Source organism: Hypanus sabinus, chromosome 2, assembly GCF_030144855.1.
Source record: "Hypanus sabinus isolate sHypSab1 chromosome 2, sHypSab1.hap1, whole genome shotgun sequence".
NCBI lineage: Eukaryota > Metazoa > Chordata > Chondrichthyes > Myliobatiformes > Dasyatidae > Hypanus > Hypanus sabinus.
This window is the reverse complement of record NC_082707.1, coordinates 136,863,877-136,875,608: the sequence shown is the minus strand read 5'-3', so window position 1 is coordinate 136,875,608 and position 11,732 is coordinate 136,863,877. Positions and strand designations below refer to the sequence as shown.

General features: G+C 34.7%; 1 protein-coding gene across 2 annotated transcripts in view; it reads right to left on the bottom strand.

Annotated features, from left to right (window-relative positions):
- Positions 1-189: 189 nt before the first annotated feature.
- Positions 190-11,732, bottom strand: part of fmn1 (formin 1) — a 279,413-nt gene continuing 267,870 nt past the window's right edge. For both annotated transcript variants that reach the window (XM_059955635.1, XM_059955642.1), the window contains 2 exons: positions 6,072-6,153; positions 190-4,185 (listed from right to left, as the gene is read on the bottom strand). In XM_059955635.1, the coding sequence (XP_059811618.1) occupies positions 4,141-4,185; positions 6,072-6,153 (127 nt within the window). In that variant the 3' untranslated portion in view covers positions 190-4,140. The remainder of the gene's footprint in view (positions 4,186-6,071; positions 6,154-11,732) is intronic.

Sequence of the window (11,732 nt, the reverse complement as noted above, 5' to 3'; positions counted from 1 at the left end):
TTCTACAGATGAATTCTACACTATCAATTATGTAATCTTGTACTCTTCAACAGCTGTTAAATAGGTGTAGTACTATCAAAAATACAAAGATTTTAAAACATTAAATGAATGTAACCAACTTTAAATTATTTCTATTAATGAAGTCTCCTTTATAAAAGATATTTTAAATGATGAACACAGAGCCATCAATCATGTCATTACAGCATTTACAAAGTGATTTTTATTAGTTTTCCAGAAATTTGAGATGCCAATAAAGTCATCACTGTCACTGAAATACATTCACCAGAGAGTGTAATATCAAGCATTTAATCATTTTAATTTGTAATTAAATTGACTTAGTAGAAAACAATAAATAGGACACAAAAATAATTCTGCTGAAAGAAGGGAATGTATATTGAGGTTATGGTATTACGGGGGGGGGGGCCACATTATCACCACACATGACAGAAGAACCAACAATACTTTAAAAAAATAACTCTAAAAATCTTATCTCAATGTCTCAATTGGAGCATCAAAACACAATTCCAACAAAACCCCATTTCTCAGACTCAAGTTTGGCTAAATCAGTATTCTGACCTGATCTTTACATTATGCAGATAGTACAATTTCTCCAAGACAAAATCATCAATTCTTGGCCAAAGCTCCAAGTTGCCACATCAGTTATGATTTCAGTGGACTGCTAATTTGTATTGCCAATAGCATCTTGTCTTTCTAAACTCACAGAAGGCACTTGCATATGTTCACAGATGATCAGATGATACAGGCACTTAGCAACAATGTTGGATCAGTCAATCTCTAGTTACTGGTCCAAAAGAAAATGAGGACATGAGGTTTTGGTTTGGTTTCTAATAATAGTTTTAAAGATTCATTACCCTGTTTATTTCCAAAATTATGTATTGCATTTGTTATGGGGCTGAGAACAAAGTATCATATTTTTAGTTCACTTATATGTTGAAGATGTTCACGTAAGAACTTCGGAATGATCAACATAACCAAAAGCAAATGCAATAGCTTCCTAAATTGGATGGAGCAGGTAGGAAAAATTAAACCGCATATCCATAATGTATAATATCCTACACAAACTTATTTTTATGCAATGGTTTTTTCAAAATAATTCTTTAAATCTGCAGAGGCTTTGCTGCAAATCCATATCCTTTTCAGTTATATGAATCTAAGAGGCATGGAGAAGTGATTAAGATAATAGATTATTTGTTATATATTTCCACATTTTTAGCTTTAAGTGGTCTGTAAATCTGATCAACTATGTGACACTGTATAATTAGAGTTATTGTTTTTGAACAAGGTAACAGGGATACATAATCATCAACCTTGCTCTTACTCTTAGAAAGTTCCATTCTTATTCCTATGTTAACCATAACAAAAACATAAATTGATCAGTAAAGTTCAATGACAAATTAGTCATTTTATTTGTAAAGTGCAACTAGAAATAAAGCCTATTATGCACAAGCTGAGCATATCCATAAATTCAAGACAAATTCCCATAGAATAAAATAGTTTACTCCATTGTTCACAGAAGTACCCAGCACAAAAAGTTGTAATTTCAGTTCTATTAATTTTTCAGAACATGTTTTATCAAAATATATCACTCTAGTTATGTAAACATCCCACTACGTTGCTTAAATAAACCAACATTAAAATGAACAGCACATTTTAACACTTTTTAATATATTCAGCAAATGATAAGGAATTATTTCATGTGCTTGTGTGCTTGTTTACTAAAATAATAAAACAGTTCATAAATTACTTCTAATTTTGCTATACACTGCACATACTGTATATGCAATCCTCTCCAATACTGCCAAATTATATCTTACAGTTTACATTGATTATGTACCTTGGTTATTGGTGTTCTGTTGAGAATCCCTTAACAATGTGCTACAAACTACTTTAGCAGACATGCTTATTTCACAACCCATCCACCCACACCCACCGTCCTTTTAGTTGGTAATAAAGACTTGATATTATTTTCATGAACATGTACATTCAAACTAAATTTAGAAGTTCAAGTGAAATAACCAATTTACATTTGAATAGTTTCAAATAAGATAAAAAACCCTTTTTAGACTGCATTTTTTATTTCAATAAAACAACAATAAAATTCTTTCCATTAATGAATCATGTTCTATAAATATCTGGTGTAAAATGAAAAAAAAAATCCAATTGGTAAAGGAATATACTTATGCCTTAGTTACCTAACTATATAGCACTTATCACCCTTCAGTAGAAATAAATTTCAGGAGAACTTTCATAACAAACCTTAATTTATAATTTTCTCGCACAACTTTAAGTACATAACTCACAGTCATTCTGATGTCATTATACTTTAAGTGCAAATCCAGTCTACAAAAGGTGGCAGATTATTTGTTAATGAGAGGCAACACAGTTGATTCAAATCATCCTCTTTACTTAGCCTCCGTGCATTTAAGATGGGGTCATCAATATGTGCTAGATCAGTCCCTCCTGTCAAGTTAAATACACTAAAAGGCAGCTCTCCTACTCCTTTTAAGCTCTGCTAAAGTAGCACAGGTGAAGAATTAAATCTGATCTTTCTTGTTCTCCCGCTGGCTTTAAACACCACACTTCACCATGAATGGAATGCCTTTGACTGTAAAGTCATTATAGTGAACAACACTTAGGACTATTAATTAAAAGTTCAATAAAATACAATATTAATGAAGCATATTAAGAATAAACCCATAACTTATTCACATAATATTCTGTATAAAATATTTTCTGAAGAAATCTGTTAAAGAAATATTTCTGCAGATGACTGAATGGACTCTGCTAAAAATGGAAACATGATATATTTGAAAGTTCTTTAGAAATAGTAGATGTTTAGAAAAAAAATGAGATCAAGATTATAATAAGTTACTGGAAGAATGGAGTAAAGTTATTAGAGACTGAAAAGGTTTGATTATGTCAATTATATTTGCTCCTGTATGATGAACAATGAGAAACATAAAGCATTCATGAAAAGAGAAAAACTGACAAAATATATTAACAAGACTGATATATCTGAGAGTGGTAATGATATATTTAATTATTGCTATGAATTTATTACGGATATTTGCCAGCAGTAAATCTGACTTCTCCAAAATTCTTAGCTTTCTCCTCAAGAATGCATTGATGAGACTTCCCCACTGATGCTATTTTCTTTCATTGTTGCCAGGAAACAGAAAGGAACCCTGTCCTAATGACGGGTAGGGAAGGGACAGCATTCAGACTTGGTCACAGCAAAAACTTTTACAGAAATGGCGGACAAAAACCAAGTTTACAGCAGGTCTACAGAGAATAAAAATTGGGTGCTGTGGTGGTAGCAAAGCTTTTGGTGCTTAGCCAGACCCCAAGAGGTTACTGTATCACCTATATTTGAGGTACAGAGCAATAGTCAAGTTTGTAAAGTACCAAGCAATACTTTGCAATGACATTGGATACTGCTAAAGGTAAACAATTTGCATTATTTCTTTGCAGAGATAAGAGAAAGCTTAATATTACCAGGTCATTGTCTTCTACTGAATCTTCTACAAGTTTATATCTTTGTAACAAGTGTCTTAAATGTCCAGTGAAACAATTTATTGGTGGGCGGGGCTGGGGGAAGGCTGAGAAATCCAATGGCATTTAAGAGAGCTTGTGCCATGTTTTATAGAAGAGCAGAAAGTATTGAATGGAATGTGTATATGAAAATCAAAGTTTATATTGTGACTGAATTTTCCGGCAACCATGGATATTCTAGTATATTTCCAGAGTAGTATATTGTAATGGACCTTAGTGTCTGTTCAGAATATCTTGCCAGAATAACCACCTACTGAGCATTTAATTTTCAGGATCTCCTTTACCTTGTTTCCTTAGGATATGTAACTTAAACCAAATATCTAAACCTCTCTCGTATGTGAGCCGAAATACATACTTGCTGTCCCAACTACGAACAAGAAATGCTCCTGATGTTTGGAATGAATACAACTCTTTTGATGTTTATGTGCAAGTTTAAAGGCTCATTAATGTGCTGTCATAAGGAGATAAGCAAGGCAAAGTTATGTGGGTCTTTCAATAAAACATTCCCGAAATTTTGGCTGTATACAAAGCATCAAGTCATAGTATTCTTTTTCTCATTGGTTTTCTTCAGTTGGTGGTCACATTTGCTTCTCTCTGGCGTAGTCTTTCTTTCTGTTTTTAAAACAAAGTAAGCTTATTGTTATTCAAAGCTTTTGTATTTTGACCACTTCTGAATTCCAAAATCCACGAGTTTGCTTAATGAGGTTAATTGTAGATTTTGAAAGAAAAAGTTACATTTTAAATCCTGAATTCTCTCTGCTCTCAACTCTACAATGAACTTATATCAAAAACAAATGTTACTTTGCTTTTCTTGCTTAGTTCTTTCTTTTGCTCCTTCTACTTTTGCTCTCTTTTTTAAGACAAGGTAGTGGGGAGCAAGTTCTCCACATTAGTGGTTCAAATACTCCCCATTTTGAAGATTTCAGGACTTAAATTGGGCGGGGTTATCAAATTAGGATAATCATTTATATGTCCAATCATAAACAAGAGAAAATCTGCACATGTAATCAACACACACAAAATGCTGGAGGAACTCAGCAGACTAGGCAGCACCTATGGAAAAAAGTACAGTAAATGTTTTAGACAGAGACGCTTCATCAGAATGGGGAAAAAAAGATGAGTAATCAAAATAAGTTGGGGGGAGGGGTGGAAGAAACACAAGGTGATAGGTGAAACTGAGAAGGTGGCGGGGGGGTGGTTGGTGGCAGGGGTGAAGTAAAGAGCTGGGAAGTTGAGAGGTTAAAGAGATACAGGACAGAATCTGATAGAAGGGAAAGGGGGAATCTGATAGGAGAGGACAGAAGACCATGGAAGAAAGCAAGGTGGGAGGAGCACCAGAGGAAGGTGATGGACAGGTAAGGAGATAAAGTGAAAGAGGGAAATGGAAATGGGGAATGGTGAAGGAGAGGAGGGTGGGTGTTACTGGAAGTTTGAGAAATTGATGTTCATGCCATCAGGTTGGAGGCTACTCAGATGGAATATCAGCTGTTGCTCCTCCAACCTGAGCATGGCCTCACTGTGACAGTGACTGATGGACTGATATGTTGGAATGGGAAGTGGAATTAAAATGGGTGACCTCTGGGAGATCTCATCTTTTTTGGCAGACCAGTGCTGATGGAGATTGTGCTGCCAATCCGAACTGACTGGAGGAAATGAGGAAATTGAGGTTCCAATTGCACGAGGATGTATTGAGGCCAAGATCTTAAAGCTCACTGATTAGTTTTGAGGAGATGATAGTGTTGAATGCTGAGCTGTGGTTGATAAATTGCAACCTGATGTATGGATCTTTTCTGTCCAGATGTCCCACGGTTGAGTGAAGAACTGGTGAGATGGCACCTGCTATGGACCTGTTGCTCCAGTAGGCAAATTGGAGCAGATGCAAGTCACTTCTTAGGCAGGAATTGATAGGTTTCATCACCAAACTGTCAAAACACTTCATCACTGTGAATGCAAGTTCTATTGGATGATAGTCATTGAGGTAGGTTACCACGCTTTTCTTAGGCACTGGTATAATTGAAGCCTGCTTGGAACAGATAAGTACCTCAGACTGCCGAAGTGAAAGGCTAAAGACTTCAGTGAACTCTCCAGCCAGTTGATCAGCACAGATCTTTAGTACTCAGCCAGGTACCACATCTGGGCCGGATGCTTTTTATTGAGTTATCAATCATAAAAACAACATTACTCTCTTTGTTCCATCAAAAGCTTTGTAATTTTGAGGACGTTTATTATAGCTTCCTTTCAGTTTGCTTGTACCAGTCCAGGAATCTTCACTAGGTACTTTATAATAACTTTTGATAGGGGTAACCTATTTGGCATATCTCGCTTAAAGAAACTTGACACAAGCTCTTTGCTTTAAATATCTCAATATATAAAATGTACTAATAAATAACCAGAAAGTATACTTAGCACTCTATAACCTGCAATTACTAAATAGCTAAAAGAAATGTACATTGTATAGATATTGACAGAAAACAGACTGCTAATAAAAACAACATTACCAGGCTGTTAGGGTTTCTTTTCTTTGTTTCAACTCTCTTTTCTTCAGTTATCTTCTTTACTGATAGTTGAGCCGCTTTCAATCTGAAAAAAAGATATTTTACATTTCAATTTATTGTATATGGGGTTTAATTATCTTTTATAATCACACCCAAATTGTAAATGCTTATATAATGCTTATGCAAACAGTTTGTTCTCCTTCTTCAAATCTTTAAAATGCAGGATAATTACAATTTTCTATATCTGAACGTCCTTGAAGGTAAACCAACCAATCTTCTGACTCTCAATCATCCTTGATACATGGCAATATCAAGGCTTATCATTTTATTAAAAGCACCTATGAGCCTTTGAACTTAGATCATTGAGAAATCAGAGTGGGTGAACAAATTTCATTGCTTCCTCATTTAAGTCATCTAAGGTTTATGCCAACAGTTTGCCCTACTTTATCATGGGTAGCAAACCAATGGCATGCATACCCAGGATAGTACACATAAATAATTTTGATGGCACAAGGCCTGAAGTGCTGCCTCTTCATTCTTTAAACCCACCCAATATTTAAAGATACACAATAAACAGTACGTTTTTTTTGAAGGTATTGTTTCCTCAGAATTTTTTTGTAGTTATGATAGACCACTTTAAGCCGAACACAAATATAATTACAGATTACTTGTATCGTGTAGGAATTTGGAGAAACAAGAAGTTAACTTTTATTAAATACAATGTATTTAATTGCTTAAATGTTTTGTTGGTGATTTTCATTCATAGTGTCTGAGGCTTCTTGCTTTAATGTCCAACAATATGTCCTGAGAAAACCATTCACCATGCTTATCACTGACTGTACCAAGATTTGCAAGGAAGAAGTTTAAACGGGAATGCAGAAAATAAATCTTTAGTGACTTGTTGCTCTTCATGGTTTTGTATGCTGGAAACATGTTGTCAACCATATTGAAGTGTGTAGCTTGGTGCTCTGTAGTTCCCAAAAAAAATTTCAAAAACATCCATGAATGCCTTCCATAAAATTTTCTCTGGTCCCACTAGAAGTTCTTCGAATGGCCTGTCACTGATGACTTGTTTCACTTGTGGACCAACAAAAATGCCTTGCTTAATTTTGGTATCAGTTACTCAGGAAACATCTGTCTCAAATATCAAAATCTTTCACCTTCCTTGTTTATTGCTTTCATAGAACTTCTCATAAACTCCAGTTTTATAGGAAGAGGAGTCAAAAATATCTTTATTGAGTCTACAAGTGGCTCATGTGCCACAATTTTCTTCTTGGCGGCTTTGAAAGACAGAAATTTTTGTGCCTGGTGACATCAGATTCCATCCTTGCAGTCTTAAACCCAGTAATTCTGCTTTTGCCTTTGACAAAGCCAAGTCTCTGACCACATCATTTCACTCAGATTGAGTTATCAGATGAGTCTCACTTGACATAATGGGTTCAAAATCTGTATCAGTATCAGTGTCATTTTCCATTCCCGCCTCATGCATCATGGCATCGTTTCCTGCCTCCCCTCGACTCTGTCTCTGGTGGCTTCGGTACTGGAAGGCCATTGTCGTGCCGCACAGGTCTCATGGCTGAAGCTGGATTATTCAATGGATTTCTTGTTTTTAGCCGAGAAACCAAACACACTGGTCAGACAGAAGTAGCAGTCACATGATCCTTCTGCTCTTGCCATATCATCGGGACTGCAAATGTCATTGATTTCCGAGTACCTCTGAGCCAAGCTCCAAGATCGACAATGCATGTTGTGCAACAAATGTGAGAAGTCCAGGCTTTGTCTTGGTCACCAATTTTACACCCAAAGTAGAGCTCATAGGCTTTCTTAATAAGAGGAGTCATGCTGCATCTTTGAAATTAAGTAAATACTTGCCAAAAATATTATAGAAAGTATCACGCCTGTTGCAACATTGGCAAGATATTCTGCTATCACAGATTCTCCTGAAAATGCAATTACTTTATTATAGTGAGTACACAAAATATGCTATGCAGCATGTAGAGCATGCACATCAACATGATCGTAAACTGATATACATGTAAACTCAATACATAGAATGGTGTGTGTGTGAGAAAGAGAGATGCTTTTACAGCCTTTCTAAAACCTGTGCTGCCATGCAGCATCCACCCTAAGCATGCCCAGACATAACTGAACAAAATAGAAAACTTTCCAGGTTACATTGTGGGCAACATTTTAATTGACTTGAATTATGAATTGAAATAACAAATGTAAGCGATTTCAAAAGAAATGGAGTGTGATAGGGGAATTTCATGGTGATTTTCCTAATCATCAGCCCAAACTTCATAAGATACATCTGAAAGTATTCAGGAAGCAAAACCTTTGTTGTCTAGTGTTATCTTTATGGTCAAATAAAGCAGAGAATGCTTTTTAACAGCCCAAGATCAAGAAATTTTCACAGGAAACATTGCACGTCAGCTTGGCGTTAGCTAGACGGTTGCAAAAACATGTGGCGTAGATGATAGATTTTGAAATCCTCGCAGGTTTGCTGTACACATCAGTGCTTGGATAATAAACTGTTGGATCAATTGACTTTGTCTTTGCTTTGCTTAACTCTTTTCTTCTGTTGTTAGTGAGTGCACAATGGATATTCAATGATAACAGTGAAAGCTGGATAATGTTTAGTGCTTCCATGAAATTTTTTTGCAATAAACATATTTTATATATCTACTTCTGCTTTTTAGTTTGTACAGAATGTCAGAAATATCACCAAAGAAGCAAAAATGTTCAAATGATGGAAAAACAACAGATATTTTCAAGAGTGGTGGAGTAAAAGATTTGGCATAATTAAAAAGCATGATAAAGTATGCATCCCATATTCTGAATCAGTGCTCTGCAGGACTTCCTCTATAAAGGCTTCCTCTATAAAGGAACATTATGAAACTATTCATAAATGGCTCTTCAATGCAAATAAGCAAGAACAGAAAATATAATTTGTGAGAAATCAACAACAAAAATATTCGGTCAAATTATTTTGATAACCTCTATTTCAGGTAGTTCCAACTTCATTGTTGCCAGCTTTGAGGTTTCAAAGATTATTGTTTAACATGAAAAACCACCCAGTGATCAGGAATATGTAAAAGAACCACAGCTAGAGTGTGCTCCTTTCCTTTTTGATTGGACAATCAGCACATAAATTGTTTGTCAGTGAGCAGAAACACAGTAAATGAAAGAATATTAAGGATGGGAACAAACATAGCAGAAAAAGTAACAAAAGATATTAGTTCATGTAAATTTCTGTCCACTTGTCTTGATGAGAGCACTGGTGTTCCATCATCAGCAGGCCTAGTCATTACTACTTGATTTTGTAGGGGAAATAAAATATGCAAAGAACTGGTTCACTTGCTAATGTTAACTGAACACACCACCGGGGTTGAAGAATGTAAGGCAGTTGCAAAAGGATTGTCTGATAGACAAGTTAATCTTTCAAAAATAGTTTCCGTGACAACTGATGGTGCATCTAACGTGATTGATAAGGAGGCAGGTTTTGACAATCTGTTTGCAAAATCTGTTGGAGATCCATTGATTGGCTTTCATTGTATAGTGCACGAGGAGGCTTTTTGTGAAAAAGCTGGCCTCAAGCAGCTTGAAGAAGTGATGAAAACTGAAACTAAGGTAATTCTATTTGTGGGAATGCTTTGAAAAATACACAATTTCAGCATTTACTGAGTTAGGTGAATTCAGAGTACACAGGACAACTTATGTACAACAATGGTATTGGCTTAGTAGAAGATCAGTCTTTACACCATTTGTTGATTGTTTGAATGAAATTAATCTGTTTTTGATGAATGAAAATTTTTCTTGTCACAAAAATGTGATGTTGTGTAAATTTGTAGATTGATGCTTTTTGCAGAAACCTCTTCACATTTACATGACTGGAACACCAAATTACAGGGATTGACAAAAGACTTGATGCTATGCTTGATCATATCTATGTTTCTGGAAAGGAGATCCCTTATTAATTCTCTAACCATGTACTCATAGTGGTACAGATCTATTAATATTAATAGTATGACCAGTATGAGATTCAAAGTGATTTGATACCACTTTTGGCTCCTGAGCAATGGAGTTCACCACAAATGTAACGATATCCACTTTTCATACACATAACATCCCAGAATTAGAAAGAAGAGTTTCATGCAGCAAAATAATTTCAGATTAAATAAGTATCAACTTGAAATAAGAATATTGGACTAATTCACATTTCAGAATGCTTTCTACATTTGATTAAATATGGTAATAAAATAATTAAAATAGCAGTATGAAAATTATGAAAAGCATACACCATTGAAAAACGCAGCTCCAGCAATTTGCTCAATATAACCTCTGATGATAAAGTGTAAGCTGTGACCATTAAATACAGAATGAATACTATTAAGTTTAAAAGTATTATCAATCAAACCTCAAAACAGAACAAAAGGAAAATTTCTGTTTATGACCATCACCAAATCTGCTTAAAAGTTACCAATATCCTTATATAATAAATTCAATCTAATTAGTGCATAACATTCCTTTAAATGCTTGTTTTTACTTACTTGAATTAAGTTAAAGAGAGCAAGAAATCTGAAGAAAGTTGTGTATCTGAGAAAATTTATAATCAAGGTAACATATGGAGAATAAAAAAAGTCCAACAAAGAAAACCTGCAGACTTTGACAGTTATGTATGGAGGAAGAATGGACAATTGAATTACAGTGGATGGACAATCTCTGATACCTATACAAAACACACTTCTGTGGTGATTGTAAAAAAACCAATGTTAATTCATTGCTCTAACAATATTCAGATGTTATACCTTTATGGGTAATTTCTTTAGAGCATTAATATATTTATAATGTAGAGTAGTCTAAAATAAGGAAAATTAAATTTAAAATAATTACAGAGCTTGAATTTTAAGAAATTGATTTTTTAAAAGTCTACACAAAAGTCAAATGTTAAAGAACCAAAAGATGATGTGCACATTTGCCTTCCCATGTTATGTAGGTCCAAGCAATGTTTTTGCTCAAACCATTTATTGCTACCATCTGCTAGTGCAAAAGCCACAATACTTGAAATTGTTGTTGAAAAAAACATGTTTTTGTATACTTCTGTCAAGTCTATTTTATCTCTGATCAAATTCCAAATAGAGATTTTGAAAATTACACGTTGTCTCCCTTCCCCCACGTGTCTGAATAATAATAATTTGCAAACCATTTGTTTAATCTGTTGTTCATGTACAACAATAGTTTCCAAATCATTTAAAATCCTTCCTCATATTCTAATTCTGATAGTGGCAGTTTTTGACTAGAAAATTTCTTGGAAGGGGAAAATATATAAATAGTGTTCAAAATGCTTTTTTAATGTGGGACACCCCTATGACTTGACCAAGGACAAAATAATCAATAATCCAGTGGCCAGAAGTTATTTCACAAATCTCAAGATTGGCTTTAATTTTTAATTTTAGAATTTCAGGTTGTAAATTCTGAGCTGCAAAAATTTTTCATCAATTATCTTTCTTTACACCTAATTATGTACATCAGAAGCCCCAAAACAATCATTGTCCTCAGTTAATGCACACATGAATATTTAATTTTTTATTGAGGTACAGTGCAGAATAGGCCCTTCTGGTCCTTTGGGCCACACCTCCCAGCAACCCCCTGATTTAATCCTAG